Here is a 21,681-nt window from a genome sequence, read left to right on the forward strand (position 1 = left end):
GAGGTTAGCTAAAATAGGTTTAATGAAATTTGCTGGCTTGTTTCTACGAACAAAGTTAAAAAATAACCCAATTCAGTGCTGGTTTGTCAGTTTAAAAACTTAGGCAGTTACACATTAGTTTTGGAAATCACAGTTTGCCTCATCATAACCAAAGGCCTTTCACAGTTGTTTAGGAAAATGCATTTAGATTTGTGAAATTGAGACAGCATATGTTCACTAAAATTTCTTATGTTTTGCTTCATCTTGAACTATCTGCCTGGGTATTCTGTTCTTTTCCATGGAAATATCTCTGGGTTTAGAGAGTGCACTTAATTGCTTAAAAGATCTGAGGTTTTTTAGTTTCCTGTGGTAAGGAACTTGGAAAATTCAATAGGAAATCAGTAGCTGTTAACAAATTTTCAGATTTGAGCAATGTCGTTGATAGTGGCAGGAGAATTTCTGCTTCAGCATTCTGCCTAACTAGATGAGGCTTGAGGAATGGTCAGGCTTATGCTTTTTTATATGTTGTTCCATATTTTTTAGTTTGATTTCCTTGGCATTCATCAGTTGAGGATCGTGACCTGACACAATTTGCAGGTGCTTTAGTTCCTCTGTTGCAGGAGACATAGGGAGACATGTCATGCTTTACATTGGACACCAGAAATTTTGCCTCTTGCCAGAGACTGTAAACAACATGTTTTTCTCGTTTATATAGGCTTTATAAACTGGTTGTATGAAAATGAGTAGAAAACATTCTTTTTACAGTAACGACTTCAAATTCTGTTTTTTCTGCTCTTGACCTGCAGAGGTGGAAATGACTGGAGTCTTGGAGGATTTCCTCTTTTCTAATTCCTTTGGTTCAGTATCTCTCCAGAAAGTCCTCTCTACTTACTGCTCAGTTGTACAAGTCCAAGAAGGTTGTATGTAGAGCTGATGCCCCACTACCAACTCTTATTATGTTGGGCTGTGGGGTTTGGCGCAGAGTTTTTTCTTCAAACTGCTCTGCAGAGGTGGCATTTTGATTGATAGTAGTACACTGGCACCTTGTTCTTGTCTCTGCTCTACAAACCTACAAAGTCAAGGTTCATCTATGTGCATGATGATTCCACCTAGGTATGAGATATGGATCTTGTGCAGCCAACTAGGAAACCAAGGTTTGATGTATCTTAATTTCATGAATGTTTATGATAAGATATTTGTTCTGAAATACTTTTTTTCTTCAAATGTCTCTCTTCCCCTGCTTTTTTAGATTGGCATTTCTTCCCGATTAAGCATTGATCTCTTTAAGGCATAGTTTGTGATTGTATGCTTTTGTAGCAATAAACTTGATAACATGAGCTTAAGAATTTCTTGCAAGGATAATTTACATGTTTCTTGAAATAAAGAGGACTGTATTATTATTACTATGTAGGAAAGAAAAATAGTTCTGCTGCTTTTTCAGATACTGTGATCTTTATTTGACTGTTTTAGTGCAGTTATTTTTTTCTTAAATTCTACACTTTGTAATTTTATTACCAAATAATGTAATCAAACTGTGCTGCACTTAATCCTTGTATGAAATGGCATGATATATTCTGTGCCTTATTGTATCTTTTCACTGTTAAACTTGTTTTGGAGAAATACTTGAGGGCTGTGAATGCTTCCTCTTCAGTGAAAAATCTTTGTGGCATGAGAAGAACTGTGTGCATCTCTTCTCATACTCTATACATTCCTTGTGCTTCAATAATATGGATCTAATGCTATGTAAGTAATCGCCAGTTACTGAAGTTTCACTGTAAATGTTTCCTTATCATACCTTTATATTACAAAATCCTAGCTTCCTGTTATTACAATTCTTTAATAAGCTATCAGTACTTAGGCAAGTGAATGTAAAAAATTAAAAATATGTTAAACAAAAAGGTTGAGTTAAAGCCAGTGTTCTGCTTTTACAACTAATCATATGTCTTAGTTTCTGAAAGACAGCTATGTTGCATTTCTTAAGCCTGTTTTTATTCATTGTCTCACTCTGAATTATGCCACCAGCTCCAGATTGCTTATGTTTTTCTTATAGACTCTCATCATTATGGCAATTCTCCCTGGTCCTCAGTGAAATTTTTTCTCTAGCCAGCAAAAGGGGGAGTTTCCCAGCTTGGCAAGATTTATGCTGATCTGGAATAAATGGTAAATTTTTTGTTCCAGTAAGAAGCAGTAAGTCAGTTCTTACTGAGGTGTCTGCAGAGTCCTTAGAACAAGTACTCAATCTCTCACAGCCGTGCTTTAAAGCAGGTGAGGGACTGAGCACTTCAGAGCTGTGCTCAGTTATCTGAGTAGCATGTTGAGTTTATTTCTGCTTGGCTTTATGGTTGTATTTCATCAACATAAGGTATATTGTTAAGTAACAACCTGTTGCTTTTTTAACTTAAGAGAATTTTTATGGAACTATTGTGTCATAATTATCTGAAAAAACAGACACCCAGCTCACTGTCAGTGAAAGCAGTAGCATTGGGAAAGGGATGGCACAGGAAGGTTTCAGGCTGAGGGCTTTCACTCCCTTTTAAAGCGTGCGTTTGCTAGAGCTGCCTGGATGCTGCACCTACCCAAAGGAGAAGAATGTGAATCCCCTCAAAAGATTTTCAGCAGCTCTTGGACTAGTAGTGGATCTTTCCCACAAAAAAAACCCCAAACCTGACATAGTTATACCTTCCTGTGGTTTGAAGTATTTCATGCCCTTTAACTGGTAAAAAGTAGTTGTAGTTTCACTAGGAGAAACCTGGTTTGGGCTGTCTGCACTGCAGAGAGGGCATGCTGTCATACTCGTGAGTAGGCATAGCTGTATGACAGGCTGTTTTGTGAGCAAGGGCACAATAATTTCTGTTTTCACAAGAAATAAAGCTGGTTCTTACCAGCTCCCATTTTCCCCCAAAAAAATTAAAATTCAGCTGTGGCTTTCAAAGGCAGCTTAACCTCTGAGTGTGTCCAGAATTTATCTACAAAATATTCCTTACCTTTTCTCTTTTTTTCCCCCCACCTAACTCAAGTAGATGAATAGGTATTGGTCAATGTATATTAAAAAAATTCTTGGTTTTGTGGGTGTTATGTGGGGTTATGTGGTTTATTTTGTTTGGTTTTGTTGGCTTACTTTTTTTTTAACAGTGCAAGCAGTGGAAACAGCATATATCTGTAGCTGACCCATTACTCTGTATGATCCGTTCCTTTCCCTGTCCACTGAGAATCCCCATCTCAAATTGAGTTGCGTTCCCCAAACATTCAAGCAGTAGAAGCAGAGCACCTGTTGGGTTTCTCTTTGAGACAGTTTAAAGGCTGTGTAGTACTTGACCTGTGCATGCTCAGCATAAACCAAATTTGACAGTTCTGACTTTACAGTGCTAGATGAACAAAATAGCCAATAGAATCTTCATCAGCAAACAGACTGGTGACAGCTGAGAAACTCAGTGATAGATGTAGATACATAGCTAGAAAAAAAAAGCCAAATTTGCAGCTGGAGAGAGAAGAAATGCAAAATGCCTGTGTTGGAGCATAAGATGTTTTCAACGGCTGATGTTTCTCAAATCTAACTCATTAGGAGTTTGGTTGAGGCAAAACCAGTTTTACATTCAGAGAGGCTCAAATTGATTAAAAATTGAAGAATTTTTAATGATACTTGAGATCCGTATGCCTTCCTCTAATTGTATATTTTGGATTAATGTTCTTGTGCAGATCGGTCTTCTGTTTCCTCCCACAGTAGTAATGTGCTGTGCTAGCCAAATAAAGCTCTTATGCTATATAAGGTGGGGGGAGGAGAGGTTCCTGTATGTTACTACATATTTCCTATTCCCTTGGTCTTTTGGTCAAAACAGATATCCTCTTAGAGTTTCTTATTTTTGTAATTATAGCATACTGGGAAAGTAAAATGAAAAGGGCACGTAAGAGTGAAATCATCCATAGGGAGCCTAATGAATGAGAAATGCCCATAGCCTGAAACTGTATGATGCTTCAAATTCAAACTGGAGTTTGATAACACCATGAACTGGTAATAGAGCACGCCCGTTAGGTCTCCCATTTGCGTCTCTGCCAGTGCTGGTGTAATTCTTACTCCATTTTCTAGTGTAGGGGAGCAGTATAATCTTCATTGTTCCAAGCAGAAGAATTCTTTGGCCAGAAGACTTGTGCTGCCTGCAAAATCCAGCAATCCTTGTTCTTTTGTCCACCTTCTCCTCTTATCTAAATCCTCCCATTACTTCTTGTTAGACTGTGTGTATACCAGTAATGCTTTTTGCTCTTATATTTAAATGTTAACTGCATAGACTGTTTCTATTTTAGTAACTTCTTTTGCATCACTCTCTACTGTTATCTTCTTTCACTTACTTTCTGATAATTTTAGCAACGAAACATTCGGTTGAATAATGCCTAAATTTGCTATGGTGCGCTGCTTCTACTGTATGAGCAAAGAGAGAATTATTAGCTGGGACCCCTGAGCAGGTGGGTTTAAAAGTGACAGTTAAAACTGTACTTTCCTTTTAATGTACTGTCACACTATCATAATTTTGTTTAATTTTGCTCTGTGGTATTTTGCAAAATAATTCTAAAACTCTTTTAGGTTTTTTCCTTTGTCAGTGGGTCCTTCTGTTTTGTTTTTTTGTACAGCTTTTCTTACTTTGGCTGATACCCAGAAATACTTGTGAAATACTTTTTATTTACTAATCTCTTTGTACTTACTAATTGTTTTGTACTTACTATTCTACCTCAGCTATGAACATGCTCAGTAAGACCGGACTTTATAGAAAACAGTCTGGTCTGTTGTCCTTAAGAGATTTCTCCTCATTTCTCTCAGATTTGATGGTAAATGTTAGTTTGAAATCTTTCTTAAGAAAGAACAAGACATATCATGGGGCTTAAATCTCAGAGGAAACATTTTGCCTTAAGTAAACATTAGAGATTTCTTCTTTTTCCCATAAAACACACTTGGAGTTTCTCTCGGTTTCTTTGCTTTTGATACTCGGAGACATGCATGCAGCCCAGGAGCTATTTTCTTTTAGTTGTGATTATGACGCTGCCCAACAACTCTGAAAGTATGGGCTAAAGCTGGGTGGAAAAAGTTCTCTGGAGTTTGTTTCTGTAATGTTACTGATACAGTGGGTGAAAGAATTCAGATCTTGTTACTTTTCTCAGGGATGCGTTAACTGGTATCACCTGAATCCCCCTTGAGATCTTCTGGCTATCAGCGCATGAGGGCACACTTATTTGTCATATTTGGCCATTCCTTGTGCTTTTTTCAACTATTTTTCAAATGAATGTGTTTATTTTATCTGAAAATGTAAAAGACACTTTTTGCTACGTATTGTATTGTAACTTTCAGAAATCTCACTTCACACTTGGTGATGGGTTTTACTCTTCTAGTGTACTTTAAATTTGCCTAGCAGTTTTGGAGTAGGACAGCAGTAGTAGCTTTTCTTATTCTTTTTAATGTATGAAATACAATGCAAGTCTTCATTTACCTTCCTCTTCATCTAGTGTACATCTGGATTTCTGTTTGTACCTGAAGTATTTCTGTAATTTTGTTCCATTGAGGTTATTTAACCCATTTGGACATATCACTGTACTGTTTCCATAAATCCTCTTTTTTATATTTTTATAGAAGTAATACTGTGTGTGCCATGTATATCAAATATGGATGTCCAGGGTCTTGTGTACCAAATAGTTCTCAGGGAGAAGAAAGAACCAAGTGTGCTGTTGCATTTAGGTGACATGTAGTCAGCTTTAATTAGAAAAATCAAAGAACACTAAGTGGTCTTTTTGCTTGTTTCTGGTTTTGTGATCCCATGTGAGCTTATAGAACACAAGTAATTACTCATGCTATGCTGAACAAAAGAAAAGTGTTCAAACCTTGTAACACATCATGGAAGAGCTTTTTATGATTTCATCATGGAAAAGCTTTTTATGATTTGGCTCAGAAACTGTAAAGGAATAACTTTTAGCAAGCCTGAAAGCTCTAAACATTTTTTTTTTTTTTGGGGGGGGGGGGATATTTAAAAAAAAAAATAATTTCTATGTATCTTTCATCCTTACTAGAAATCAGAAGTGACAGGAGGAACTACATCCTTAACTTCTGCACATTTCAGTGGTGTTGCTACTGCCTTGTTGCTGGTATTTTCAGTGACTCTTCAGGCTTTATTAGTATGGTTGTGTTTCCTTAGGATGTGAAACAAACCGCAAAGACATTAGTTCATCTTTTTTGTTGCTTTTGTCTCTTGCTGTTAAATGTTAATGGACTGATGGGTTGAAAGAGATGAGTTACTCTTGTGCAGCAAAACAAATGGAAAGCAAACTGTCAGAGAGGAAGCAACTTGAGCAATAATTCTACACTTAACCTAGAAGGTGTCCGACAACCCTCTTAGAGCTTGATTGCAGAGCTTCACTGCAGTGAAGTGAGTGGTTGTCTTCTCATGTTCAGAGTAGAACTTGTGCATATGTTTAACTGTTTTGCTGAGTCAGCATTGGTTTATCATAGCCATGTGCTATTCTATTTTATGTAGGCTTTTAAATCATACTACTGCACTGAATATCTGAGTATATCCAGAACTTGATACTGTTTTTCTTCATGTTTTCTTCAAGCACAGTCTGAGTGGATTGGAGAGTCATAATTTGGTTTTGCCTTTTTATTTATCAGGAGCATGGAAGAGATTAAGGTCAAAGAGGTTCATTTCCCATTTTGGATGTGAGATTTTGTGATTTATTTTGACTGATAGTAGGCGAAGGACTTCTGTTGCTTTACAGCTGCTTCCAGGGAAGTTATGTTTTTGACTGCATTTATCGAATTTTTGTGGTTCCTAAAACCCTGAACTTCTGGGTGAAGCCTTCACCCCAGAGCAGTCCCTTTGAAACCAGACAAAACAAATGAGCTCCTGCCTTCCGCCCAATTGCTATACAAAGATACTGTCCTTCATCCTTGTGCAATGTGGCAGCCAGCAGCTTGACCACCAAAAACTGAGTTGAAAACTTTATTTAATCCTTGAGCTAGTGAAGACTTTATTTTCTTGAGAAATCCAAAAGTTGTTCTGGATTTTGGACAGGATCCAACCCACTGTGATTGTATTATCATCACTCAAAGGAAGAATGCAGCATGACCATGAAGTCTTTTGAAGTGATACGCTCTGAACAGCAGTGTCGTATCTGGCTTGTCAGAAGTCAGCCAGTTCTTTTTTCTTGACCTTACTTCCTCCAAGCCTCCTCCACTAGTAGGGGATTTGTCAAATATGTTGAAGAATGGGTAGGCCTGTGTCTTATGTCTTGTTCAGCTGGTGACTACACAGGGATGTCGAAAGTCATTTGAGTTGTGATTGCTCTTTTTGAGACTCCATAAGCATGGCTCCTCTGAAATACCAAGAAGTTTTTGGCAGGGGTTGTTGAATAATTTCAACCCATGAATCCAAATGTATTTCTTTTCTTAGTGGTCAGAAGGGAGAATTTGAGATTCCTGCTCTAAACCATATGTTGCTGTTTCCTTAAGGTAGGACTTCACCAGGACTCTGCTTGTAAAACTGCCTCACTTAATTGAGAATTTGTTTTCCTCTGTCCCATTTTATATTCTCCTGTCTTCAGTGCCATATACTTGTCTGTCTTGCTGCAGCACAGACTGCTATAAAATTGAAGATGTGTGGGCACATGTAGAGCAAGAGTGCTTTTGGGTTCAATCAGTGGGCTGAGCATGCGCTCATGAAGATTAGCCAGGTTAAAGGAGTACTTTGTCCTGTGGAGGGAGTGGTGCAGTAGGTTAGCAGTCCTTGAGCTGGGATCCCTCTACTGGAGTTGGGATCATTATCTGTATTGGGACAGAGGAGCTTGAGTATAGCAGTCACTGTTTAATGAGGTTGTGGGCTGTCAGAAAAGGTGACTAGTCATGATTTTAGTGTTTTCACCTGTGCGGAACATCACTTTGGGATAGCAGTGGCTATGTGAGTATTCATTCATCTCTGTTGGTAGCCTCAAAATGAATAGCAATCTGTTAGGTTTTGTCCCCATATTACTCTTGTCATATCGACTAAGATGAACTTTATCAATATGATGTTTTGAAGAGAAGAAAGCAGTGTCACTGGTTGTGGGCCTTAAAATTGGTAGTTTTTTCCTCTTCCTCCCTTTTTTTGTAGTGCTAAAACCACTTGTGCAGCAGGATGGAAACTGAAGAGTCAGCAGCTTTAGCTCACATGGTCAAATGCGTAGGTTCTGTTGTACCAATTTAACATTGGTACAACATAAAATATTCATAGAGATAAAATTCATACACATAAAATTCAGGTCTTTTTATATGTCCCTTTCCCCCCTCTCTCCTAATTGTGTGTAATTTCATTCAGGTACCTTGAGTATTTTATTATTTGCATTCAGTTATACCAATGTTGTCCCCAGTTGTTTCCTATCTTTAGTATTATAAGTGCCTTGTTTTCTCCCCTACCTTTCACATTATCTCGTCAAGGTTTGAGATTGCTTTGTGCTTGTGTGATCTCGTACAACATCAGAGCTGTAGAGCCTGCTGTGTGTAAATTTGACTTTTTTAAAATAATCTCATTGGGGTTTCATCAGCAGCTTCAGATGATTAACTAGCCTTCTGGATATAAATGTGTGCTGGGTACTAGAGGTCTGTTTGTTCAAAGATACTTCAATTGAAAAATAAAATGCAAAGGGAGACCATATTCATAAGTGTAAGCAGGAGGGGGAGGGAAGTGGAGCAGAGTTATGGTTGATCTTTCAGCCTTAATTCTGGATTTCAAGAGCTCTGAATGCTTGGTTTGTTAGCATTAATATTGTACTAACTTAGGGTATTTTTGCATGAGAGTGTGTGTGTTTAACCAACTGAGCATGAAATCTCTTGCTTCCGTTTGTCCCTATTAAATAGTGGCAATAAAAGAAACAGACAGGAGATGGGTCCAGAACAAAGCAGAAATAATGGAGTATTTCACCCCAAAAAAGAGAGTGAAATGAGAAGTACAGTGAGTAGGCAAAGACAGACTCAATGGCCGGAGGCAGTGTAATGTGTTGGAGAGAGTAGTAATTCAGGGATATTTGCTGCCCAAAGCTTCAATCTGTGATCTCTGAGTGGCACGTATCAGAAGTCTTGGCCATACCAGCTATAGACACAATATTTAATGCTTTTCCCAGAAGAAATCTCTGTAGGGCTTTAAAGGGACACTGTCTAGGGTTGTCAGCTCTAATACTGATCTACCTAAAACTGGAATCATTTGGTTGGGATAGAAATCTCTAAGCAGGAGTAGGACTGGCTAATTCCTTCCATTACATAATCATATACATATGATTCCATTCATTCCACATACATAGTCATGTATATGATTACATGTGCATGTGCAACATGCATGCCCACATGCAAATAAAATGAAAGTAGCAGTGGTGATGAATATTGCAGTTTTCTGCAGACTGCAGCACCTAATTACTCCTAGTCTTCTAGATAAATAATTTTTTCCAAAACTGGCTAAATGCATCCATTTTTTCAAGATACTGTATTCATTTATTTTCAGTACTTTAAAGTCTGCTTGTTCATTAAAAAATAGTAAATTAACTCCTGACTCTCCCTGTCTGCCTTTCTTTGCCTGCTTCTTCTCCCCATGCAATGTCTATAAAGAGTTTTCAGTGTGATGTTCTTAAAAATAACGAAAACTGACACGTTGTTTGACATGTCTCTCCCTTTAAAGCCAGTAAGGTCTTACCCTGATAGGATGAAAGGACTCCAAAAAATGTTCCTTTTTTTTGCTAGCAGTGGGGCTGAAATGCATGACCATAGCCTGCACAACACTTCAGTGACTATGCCAGGTAGCTCTGCTTGGCCCTATATTTGCAGTAGTCAAATGTTTTCTTTCTGTCCTCTCCAGCACTCCCTCCAAGTGGCCTCATTTAGGTTTGGAGTTTGTTTTATAATACTTAAAAGGCAGCCTTTTATTCGACAGTCACTCATCAAGCAAATCAGGTTTGTGAAATCAAAGAGACTTCTAGGTCCATATCTGACAAATGTTTCAAGACCAGCCAGGCTGTTATTTCAGGTTTCTCTTATGCCCTTTGGGTTGCCCAAATGGAGTGGAAAGTACGCTGGTTTTGGAAAGGACTGAGTGCTAGTTGTGAATTGAACAGCTCTCAATGTTTTTGATAGATTTGTATTTTGGATATCAGGAGATTCAGATACTAATAAACATTTCTTCCAGTTCTGTACATTTCAGACTGTACTGTAATACGTGGCAACGTCTGAAATAATGGTGTAGCTCTAGTCCATGCTTTATAAAATATTTCAGGACACATTTCCTGTCCATAATCAAAAGCAGAATATAGGATGTAATTTTATTTGCATGGTCAGTGACCTCTGAATTTTCTACTCTCCACAGATCTTGTACAGCTACTAGATGCAGCTGCCAAAGTTGTGACAATAGAGGTTTAGTCTCTATAAATGCTTAAATAGCCTTTACTTTGTTAGGGGCCAAGGAACTTTTAAGCTGCTGAGAGAACAGGAAGGCAGTGATCAGACTGTTTGTATAGTGATATTTCCAATGGAAGAGATGTTCACTGAGCTTGAGTAAGGAGGATTGCAAAACAAGTACATGAAATTTAAATGCATTATTCCAAGTATCCCCTAAAAGGTGCTGTAGAATTTCTCATGTCATCCAGTGGTAAGTGCTATACACAGCACTTTTTGAAGCTAGAATATTTAAAGTCTGTTTTTATTCAACCAAACAAAAATGTCTACTGCAGGAAATTAGCCTTGCAGAAGAACAAAGTCACAAATATAACAAAGATAGGGGAATCATATCACATAAAGTATGAGAGTGGTCTGGAGGGAGCCATTTCCCTGTCTGCTGGGGTTCTGTGTCTGCTGTATCTCAGGAATTTTCATACCTAACTGTGTTTACTGGTGAAGGATGAGTGAGTGGATGGCAGGGCTATGTATGCTGCTTTGGACATGCAATTTGACCTGGATTTTTGATCATATGTTTCATCAACACCATGTAAAGATTCTCCAGACTAAGTTAGACTTAAAGAATCTGCACCGAAGAGATACTGAACTTCACAAAACCAGACTGTGGAGCCCCTCTGTCACCCACAGAGCCTCCATATGTGTTCTACAAAGAGCAATAATTATCTTTGACAGAACTGCAGGTTATTAAGTTCTTAAGTCAGGGCCATGACAGTTGTGTCTGGTTGCATAACAACTGACACGCTGTCTGGACAGAGAGAAGCACAGACTTCATCAGCTCATCTATTCCTCTATTTTTTTTAATATGACATCAAGAAGGTGTTGGAAAGATGCTGTGTTGATGGGGACAAATTGAATTCTTTTTAAAGACTGGCTGCAAAGGGCCTGACACACAGCCTCAGGAGCTCTGGCAAGCTTTGAAGAATTTTATGTGGCCTTCAGCCTGATACCCATTAAGTGGAAACTCTGTTTGAAGGAGCTTATGTTGTGCAATGGACTCAATTGGCCTTTCTCACTTAAGTACCAGAGTAGAGTATTTGCTGTAGAATCTGTGAGATAAGTATAAACTGACATCAGTGAATAAAGAGAGGCACGTTTACTCTGTTTAGCTATGGACACACATATAAGGGCAAACCTTCTTGAAAAAATATTTTTTGAATCAAATTTTAATAGAGGCAAAACTTTTATTTTTAAAATCTGTTGCCTTTGTTCAGTTTAACTACTACTGTAAATGTTTTTACTCCTAAAATACTTCCTTTCATATTTTTAAAAGGTGTTGAAGGAATTTTGTAACTTTCCCTGAACTTATCTTTTGCTTCTTTAAACCAATGCAGACTGTTTTGGCAGCATGTGTAATAACTTACCATCTATATGGAAAGAATCCAATAAAAGTTCTGCATTGTGAGCTGTCTTTTTATAATCACGTTCTCTTTGGATGACTTGCTTACAGAGCCAGACCTCACTATTTGCAACAGTGCCTTACTGACATCTGTTCAGTTTCTCGGCTCTTCTAGTAGCGCTCAGTGAGAGATCCTGGGTAGTTGTGTAGATGAAGTAGGTTAAGGTTGTAAAGACTGGATTTCTCTACCTAATGCAGTGATTGGCTTGTGATTAAGATGGAAAAAAAAGAGCTGGGACTATGTAAAGACAGAATGTGTGAGAGAGGAGTGATTGCACAAACATATTTTCCCTTCCTTGTTATAGCAGATGTATTCCTCTGATACGAAGGTGGCAGACTTGGCGGGAAAAAGGTATATATATTGGGGTGGTGGAGGTCTATCTTGGACTTTAGTGGGTAATGATACCCTATACCTTAAATACAAACTTCCTAGCTTTCCCAGAATAGTACGCTTTTAGATTTTTACGTAAAACTTTTCCATGTTACATATAAAGAAAGGTCTGATGAACCTTACTAAAGGCTTAAAGGACCTTTTGGATGAGCTTGGCCTACTTTGGCAATACTGTTTAAGAGATGTGAGCGTAACTCCAGGCTTCGTGCGAGCAATTTTTATTCTTTATATTGTGATTAATTTATACTGTTCCAGAGAAAGTGAGGAGTCTCTCTATTTTTGACTAGAGCTATGTCCAGCAAAATTTATTTCTTTACAAGCTGTACTCTCCAACAGCTGATATTGTAAGGTAAAACACATGACAAAGCAAGCCAAGGAAAGATATCAGTGGAGCAAAGTTCTCTGATTCTTTCCTGTAACAACAGGGAGAGCCTGACCAGCAGCTGCTCATGAGCTGCTTTGATGTTCACACCAGGTATTGCATGAAATTAGCACAGGAAGCAAACTCATGCATATGTAACTGCATTATGCCACTCAGGAAATGGGTGTCACTTTCCTCAATCCAGCTCCATGAGGTTTAGGTGAAAAGCTAACAGGTATATTTATGTTTTCATATAAGGCTGTTCTAGATTTTAGTTGAGGTGGTCTCAGTCTATTATTGTGGATTTTGTCAAAGCAGTAAGTTGTAATAATAATTTTCTTCTCTCCAATGCCTTTAAATTTATAAACTTGTTTTTTTTTTTTAAAACCTTGGGGAATAAACATTTGCAAAAAAATGTAATTTCTTTTTGTTTTGTTTATTTTTCCCTACCCTGGCAGTGTTTTAGAGCACTCTGCTGCAAGGGACCGCCACCACCACGACCCGAATATGACTTGGTTTGCATAGGCCTCACTGGTTCTGGCAAGACAAGTCTTCTGTCACAGCTTTGCAGTGAAAGCCCGGAGAACATAGTGTCTACCACAGGTAGGATGCTGCCTTTATTCCATGGTGTGCTGTAAGGTTGCCCAAAGGTAACTTTTGAGTTTGAAACACCTTTAGCAAAGGTGGTAGAGAACTTCAGCTAAGTTATCTTGCTTTTGAAAGTACCTAATGGATTGCTTTGAAGTTGCCACTACTGACTCTTTCAGTGTTTGGTCATACATTGGGGAATATCCATACCATGAAAACATACAATTTGGAATGTGTTTAAAGACAAATCGTGGTGTAATGAAGTAGAACTATTGGAAACATACAGTAGCAGTAGCACAGACACACATTGAAAGGTTTCTTTCTTTTTTACTTACGTTTTTTAAGCAGTCTTGTTATATGGACAGAAAAGAGGAGGATGTGTTTTAAAATAGAATGGGACAGTGATGCTCTGAAACTTAAGTTGGGATTTATTTCATCTCATACTTGGATGGTACTGTCTTGTGGTATATGCTAGCAACCAAAAGAATAAATGTAATGGAAATGTTTATTTCTGGTGATAATCCTTTCTTTTTAGATCAGCAAAAAGGCTTGTTTATGTAGTAAGGGCAGACTGAGATCACAGAATCAGTTTACAAAGTTTGTGGCATGGAGAAGATACATAGAAACAGACACAAAAACACAGTTAAAATGTATCTTAGGTCCAAAAAGTTTGGGTATGCATGCTGATGCAGATGAAGCAGAATGCCTAATACTGAAAAGGGTATTTTGATTAAAAAAAAACAACAAAAAAAACCCCAAACAAAAAACCTCCAACAAAACAGCACCAGAAAAAACAGAAACAAACATGTGGAGTGAGGAAAAGGAATACCTGGCTGCAAAGTTCAGAAAGAGGACAGATTAGATCATAGAGATGGAAGAAATCTGGTTCTGTGGCCGCAGCGATTTACTGAGGTTGATTTGCTGAGGGAACAGATAGTGGTGTGTGAGTAACTTGTGTTTATAGTTACATGGCTTTATATTGTAGCTGTGGTTCATGGGGTTGAATTTTATGATTGTCCCTTAGCAACCCTAACTGGTCTTCAGTGTATCTTTGTTTAAATTACAAGAGCATAAAATTATTTAATACAACTGCAAGTAAACAAAGTAAAACAGGTACAAGAAAATACCAGTTTTCTTCTGCTATGAATAATTAACCCATTGCCTTCACATTGGTGTTATTGGGAATATTAAAGAGATCTGACACTTCATTACGTGGAGAAGGTGTCAATGCATAACTCAAAAAGTTAGATGGAAATTGTAGAGTAGTTCAGCCTTTTTTTTTCCTTTTTCCCCCCTCTTCTGAGTTTTATCTTTAGAGTTCACCTGTAATTAGTGCAAATTATGCTTTAACGCTTTAGACCCTGAAAGAAGTAGCAATGTAAATAGCAGTATAGATCTATCAAAGGAAATAATGGAAATATGATTAATTTAAAAATTAAATTTCTTACATGTTTATAGATAGTTGCAACAAAATACCATTATTTAATTAGGCAACCTGAGGAATAAAAATGGACTCTGGAGAAAACTAGGCAGCATCGAGACCAAAATGATGCATATCTAGGCTATTCATCTTGTAATAAATCTACCCATATGTACCATATTTTGCTATGTCAGAAAATATTGTTGAGAATCCAGGAATACAACATGACAACTTCTCCACTCAGTTTTCAAAGGATAACCTGTATTTTTGCTTTTCTCATCAACACCACTCAGGTCCATTTAGTTTTTTCTCCTTTCTAGGAAGAGTTTAGGATTTGTTTTAAGACAACAACAGAAATATTTCATAATTATTCCCTTCAGATTTCCTAGTACTTTCCTCTACTACATTTAGCACTGACCATGACTGGAGTACTGGAATATCTTATTGGTCTGATCTGGAATAAAAAATATCTTGTTTCTGTTAAATGATAGCTATTAAACTTGCAGTGAAACACATTTTTTCAAAACTTCTTTACTCAGTTCACAGGTATGTAGTCATGTTGAAACTGCTTGTGCTAGATGGAAATAAATCTAATGCCTATCTGGACACTATGCTGAAAGGGCAGACATGATTTTTCTGATATAAAGTAGTATATACACTTATACATGCGTATGTACTAAACATGCAGAATTTAGTATATAGTATGCTGATGTATTGCTGGGAGTCTTTCAGATTCCCTTTCTCTTGGCTGTCTGAATTTTCAATTAAGGGAAAACATACCACTTTTAAAAAGGTTTTTTAGTTTTAAGCGTATAACAGGCTAGTAGAGGATATTCATAGACGCTTCTAGTGTGCTTGTAATCATTTTAATACATACCACTTAGGTCTGTAAAAGGATCAATCTGTTAATAACATTTATAGACAGGATTAATACTCTAGGCATAACCAAAACCTGTAAAAATTGCAGAAGCATCACTTCATATTATGGTAGTCTAAAATCTAAACTTGAGTTACAGATGCATTAAAAAATTATTTTATAAAGGTATATTCTATACTAACTCCTTAGCAAATGGTAGATGACCTGGATGGAAGTTTTGTGCTGAATTTTATGTGTGCCAGCCATTCAGTAGTACCGTTACAAATTTCATTGCTCATACTTATTTATTCCCCCTCAACTGATATTATTAAACATCATCTCAAAACAGAATTTCACGTGCAAAATCCTGGTTTTTGATGAAGAAAATAGTCTTTTCTGAATGTATGCAATTGATTTCAAATGGCCTTTTTAACAAATAACTTACTAATACTCTTTATTTCTATTCTTAGGTTTTAGTATAAAAGCGGTGCCATTCCAGAATGCCATCTTGAACGTAAAAGAACTTGGAGGTATAGCATTTATTAATTTGATTATAAAAACATGCAGTACCTAAGTCTCATCATACCAATCTGTTAGTTGTTTTAAATTTCAAAGTGATAAACCAATGTGGCTGGAATTTAAAACCTGTGTTTCATCACAACAGATAAAGTTGAGAAAAATTGTACAAATGCTGACTACAAAGAACAAAAAGTAAAAAGCAGGAGCAGCAGAAGGTGAATAAATGTGGTTTATCTCCTTAATGTAATTTCTTTGATTGCAGTGGTCAAGTTATACAGAAATACAAACTGGACTGTAATTGTAGTATGGCTTATGTGGCAGCTCAATGAAATGTGTTGTCTGTGTTTATTGTACATGTAAGCTTTTACTTATGGGCACTGGCTCAGATAACTCTGTGAACATTTGGCAAAACCAGTATATTTGCTGCACCACTGAAAGTGTTGTAAAGGCAGCCAACTTCCAATTAGCTATATTCTTTGAGATCTATTCTCCTGTTGGATTTGTTGGGTTTTGGAGAGGTCGTTATTTAGTGGTTGTGTTTTTTTAGTTGTCTGTATACAGGTAAGCTATCTGGCTGCCAAATTCTGACCCTGAGTCTTAAGTAATCAAGAGGTAGCTCTGTTAAAAGGAAGAAAACACTCTTCGAGTGGGAGTTCTTGTGGAGTCTAATTTCATCTAATGTTCTTCTAATTAAAAAAACATGTAGATCTTCTTTATATTCTAGAATTTCTGTAGATCTTATTTATTAACTATGTAAACATAGTCGAATGAATCTTGAGGAAGTTCATTAGATTTTCAGCAGGGTTGAAACCTCTCTTAAATGCTCCGGGGTAGAAGTTAACTTGGTTCTTGAAGGAAGTTTCATGAGATGAAATCAAGTCTCATGACGGTTGTCTTATCTGAAACTGTTTCAAGAAGGCTTTGAGATAATCCTTCTTAAAAGGATAGCATTTCTTCTTTACTACCATTGATCCATGGATTTAAACACACATGTTCTTGTTTGAGCATGTATCCTGTAAAAGAAGCAGAAGTTTTCTTTGATAAAGGGACCACTCCACAGGGATAGTGTTGGTTCTGCTTGAGTGTGTTAGCTGCATAATGTGCACTTAGGTCACTTTGGGGATTTTTTTTGAAGTAGGGTGAATCATTTGCAGCCCAGTTTATACTTCTTCTGCAGTTTTTGCATCAAGAACTGAGTCTGAGTATTCTATAGCAGATCCTCGTTGAAGTCTCTTCCTTAACCATTTCTTATCATACAGCTTTTATTTTATGCAGGTATACGTGTTATGAGAAACCTTAACTCGGTGGAGTGCCTTGATGTCTCATGACAGGATGTCTTGAAGTAATCCAGAATATTTGATTTGTTTTTTTCACCCATTTATCTCTTCCCAAAGACAGAAGGATTGTCAGAATATTTTTACTCCACGTTTTTCTTTCGTTTCCCTTTAACTATGGGTGTTTACATGTCTGTAGTTAGAAATGGTATCATCTGTTTTTTTCTATGAGATATTGGAGAAAAATGCCAATTCTGATAGCCTTTCAGTGCCTAGGTAAGGGAGCTAAGGCAAGCTTCCAAAAGTTTGTTTTTCTTCCAAAAGTTGGTGGTCAATGTTTAATCTTCTAGTTGAGACGTGTTACTGTTTTATGAAGGTAGAACTTGAACTTTCAGGAGTATGCATGGTTTCTCTCTTGCTGCTGTATGAAAATAAAGCATTTTATATATTTAATCACACCTAAATTTTATTTTGGAATTTCTACTTCTGTTGTTGAAGAGAAGCCTAAGTTTTTGTTCTTATTCTTGGTTTTTGCCTTCAGTTGTTATGGTATTGATATCTAAGTTCTCTTTACTGTAGTATGGAGGTGTTATCCAGAAAGGCATCTGTTTTTAACAATCACTGTTGTTGTATGTTATTCAAAGGGTGAAGTTCTATATAGTTCTAATTTTTGATACTCGGTTTTAAAATTGTCTTTTAGGTTTAGGTAACTGAAAGCTTCGTACGTCTTCTTACAGCAATGTATTAACAGCCAATATTTGAAAAACTTACAGCGGAAGGCATGCTGCTTAAGTTCTTCTATTCAGCAGTTAGGCAGTTATGTGAAACAGATCTTGACTATATAGTATCCTTTTGTTTCGTTGAAGCAGTATCCTTCCTTGAGGTTGAAGATGGTGCTACTTTTTATTGTGCTAGTTGCTTTCTGGATCTACTAATGAAGCCAGATTTTATTTCTTTGTTTCTGTAGGGATTGTAAATTTTCACGCAAAGTGTAATGAAAACAGTCTCTCTTCTTTTGTCTCTTTCTGGTCTGATTAGCCTTTAGGATTAAGGACATGGAGAAAAGTTTGCTGTGCTCTTTTTGCAGAAATTTTTCTTTGAAGTACATGATACAAGAATTTTTTTTTAAAAATCCTATTTCTGATTTTTTTTAATGTGTTTGTTTCCTAAGTTAGAGTGCCTTCCTACCAGAAAATAGGGGTTTTATCTGATTTTATAAATGTTTTGTTTAAAAACACTGAATTTGATCCCAAATAAGTAAGAATATATATAGCTTTCAAATCAAGGATACGCCTGCTTGAATTACTTTTAAAGGAGGTCTTGCATTATTTACTGACCAGATTGAACTGCCCGTTCTCTAAGTTTCTGGTTTGATATACCAATAATCCCTTCCTGCTCCCTGAAAAATTAAAAAAAAACCCCAACATTTTCTTTCAACAAATTTAGTCCATAAAACAATGCGTGTAATTTAGATTAATGTGGAAATGTGATGTGCCCTAGTCCATGTTCTTTCAAAATGTATTCTAACCAGGATAACTGGAAATATCTCTCTATATTATGCAACTCAGCTGAGTAATGGTAGAGAAAGAAATTATGGACTTAATGATTTCCTGTTACAGTTCAGCAACCTCTGGTGGGAACTGAGGATGAAATTGTGTACAATGAACATACAGGAGAATGGGAAAAGACTGGAAAAATAAGGCAGGTGATAACATTTGTTGTTTGAAAGGTTCTAACAGTGTTTTGCTGAAAGAAGTTTGGGATGCTAAGGTTTATTCTCAAGACAGATAATGAAGGTGCAAAGGCAATAGGAAGCTTTTTATTTGGTTCTAAGAAATTCCAGCCTGGAGACACAGTGCCTGAAACCACCATTTATTCAGTGTGTTTATTCAGTCATTTGCTGTTGTAATGCTGTCAAAACAGAATGTGAAGTCGTAGTGTCTGTTGTGATGTAGATACTTAGTCAGGCCTAAATCAAGATTTTAGGTCCATTCTGGAGGTCAACTAATAATTTACAGTTGTTTTTTTAGAATAAATTTATTTTATAATTTAGCTTGTTATCTTGTAAATGCAGCCTTAGAAACTACAGGTGAGATGCCAAGTACTGAACCTGGTCAAATTTAAAAGAATGATTCTGGATGTGCTCTTTTTCTTCTTACCAAGTTTAAAAATACTAAAAACCCAATACAGGGTTTAGTAACATTCTCTGTATTATGTACTAAAATATGTTGTCATATGTTTGTGTTACGTTTTTGTAATCCACCCAAAGGCCTTTTTCACAAGCATGACAATCAACATGTTGTATAGTGATCTTTGGAACTTCATTTAAGGCAAATGTGTTAAGAGCTTAGCAAGGGTGGGGTGGTTAGTATCAGGGATGCTGAAGTCTCCATTTGGTTGAGCATGCCCAGGAAAAGAGAAATGAGAACTGTCCTCCCCACTGCTGTTCCTTCGTAAGCTTCATGACCAAAGTAGTAAATTCACATCCTTAGGCCAGCTGAATTAATTGTCTAGGTGAGAGCTTGAGAACAATTAACTTTAAATAGTATTGGTTAAACAAAGCATGCGGATTTTGCCTTAATTTGGAAGTAAAGAGCGCAGAAGAAGAGAGAGTAGGAGGGGGAGTCACACTGTCATGCAATCCAAGTTGAATGGAAAATATGAACCCCTGGAGAAGACAGCAACATTTGTCAGGTAGTATCTACCTTGTGAACAAATGAGAGAGGAGGGAGAAAATAACATTGAGCTATTAATTAGAATTTAAAATTTAAATAGTTATGGGAAACCACTTTCCTCCTTTGCTCTGTGGAGGTAGAGGGGAGTACTGAACACCCTTCTAGCAACATAGCCTGGCAGAGCAGCTAAAATTTCATCTAGTTAGTCATCAGAAAACCGATCCCACAAGTAAATGCCAGCCTAAGTCATCTTCACAGGGACAAACTAACGCAAAGCAATAAAATCTCCGTACTGTATTTGACTAAAAGGCAGCTGACACCTCTACAAAATCTGGTTGTGGAGTACATGCAATGCCATCTGCGACATAGCTGCGTCTAACAGTTTACAGAACGTCTTAGCAGATGAAATTTTTAGATGACCCTGATGAGCTGTCCAAGCTGTGAGTTGCACAGAGACATTCAGCTTCTGAAAGCATTAAAGTTAGATCTGTTTGCTATCAATCATACTCAGCCTGCTGTTCAAATGGTGCCTAAGCCCAGGCTCTGTCACATAGTTTTTTCATTTCATAGATAAGAGAGATCATTTACACTTGCGTACGGATCTTGTTAACATGAGTCCTGAGGAAGCTCCAATAAGGATTCAGCGTAGCAATCTTTCCACTGTTCTTTGGAAATACTGTTCTTTTTCTACAATTAGCTTTTTCAGTGTGAATAGACAACCTGCTGCCTGTCCTATGCAGAACAAGTAGGAACCATGCAAGCAGTGCCTATCAAAGCTATGTACAATATGGTAATCAAACCACAAAATTTCCTAGTTACATATTTTGTGGGGCAGGGAGCTGTTTGTTCTTTTTGATGGGATGTTTCGAGGAGAGAAAAGGAGAACCTTTGCTAAAAAGCCTCTGTCTCCTGTTGGACTTGCAACTCCATTTCTTCAGGCTGAATCAAAGAGTAGAGTATAGCAACCTAGTTTAGCATCAGAAATGATACCTACATTTTATGAACTCCTCCACAAACAAACAGAAAAAAAGTTTTTATTTTTGATTCTAGACAGAAAAGGCCTTGATCCTTTCAAAGGCTAAAGCAGATTCAAACTTTAGTGAGCCAGTGAGCAGAAGGGCTAAACAGACAGAAATAGCGGCTGTGGTAGACTTGATCCTTTCTTTATATGCCTACTAGTCTTAAGTGCCATATAAGATGCATTTTGAGCTTTATTTGAGATTACCTGCACTGTTACCAAAGATGTGACTGCAGCTCAGAGGAGGGTACATCTGAGCCTTGTTGAGTGCTGGCAGCAACCATCAGCCTGGGGAGTTGAGCTGCTGGTTCTGAGATTCTGGCTGTTATTGACTCCAGCAGAAGTGGAAGGAGGGCAGAGATGGGGTAATGTGTAGAGAGGAAACTGGCAGGTGATTTTCTTTGCTAGCCCTAGAGGACTTACTGTGTGTTTGTGCCTTTAAAAAAAAAAAAAAAAAAAAAAAGAAAGAAAAAGAAGCAGGGGTGATTTTGAGAATGGTTGTCATACATGAAGTCCAGTTTAGTGTGGTATGCCACCTGTTGCAAACTATTAAAGCTTCAGACTTCTGGCTTAAATAAATGTTAGAACATATTGCAGGGCACATATTTTCTTATCTTTCTTTTGAAATAATATGTAAGGTTTTTTAATGAACTTTTAAAATGAACTTTATGTTCCTGACAAGAACAGGAAATTTTTGTTTCAAATTTTATGTTTTATTTTAAAATGGTAGTAATATACACACACTCAAGTAGATCAA

At 37.1% G+C, this 21,681-nt stretch overlaps 1 protein-coding gene across 4 annotated transcripts in view; it reads left to right on the top strand.

Annotated features, from left to right (window-relative positions):
- ARL15 (ARF like GTPase 15) overlaps positions 1-21,681 on the top strand; it is a 228,009-nt gene that overhangs the window by 68,826 nt on the left and 137,502 nt on the right. For all 4 annotated transcript variants that reach the window (XM_074855616.1, XM_074855617.1, XM_074855620.1 and 1 more), the window contains 2 exons: positions 13,033-13,177; positions 15,909-15,968. In XM_074855616.1, coding sequence (XP_074711717.1) covers positions 13,033-13,177; positions 15,909-15,968 — 205 coding nt within the window. The remainder of the gene's footprint in view (positions 1-13,032; positions 13,178-15,908; positions 15,969-21,681) is intronic.

Source organism: Strix uralensis, chromosome Z, assembly GCF_047716275.1.
Source record: "Strix uralensis isolate ZFMK-TIS-50842 chromosome Z, bStrUra1, whole genome shotgun sequence".
Lineage (NCBI taxonomy): Eukaryota > Metazoa > Chordata > Aves > Strigiformes > Strigidae > Strix > Strix uralensis.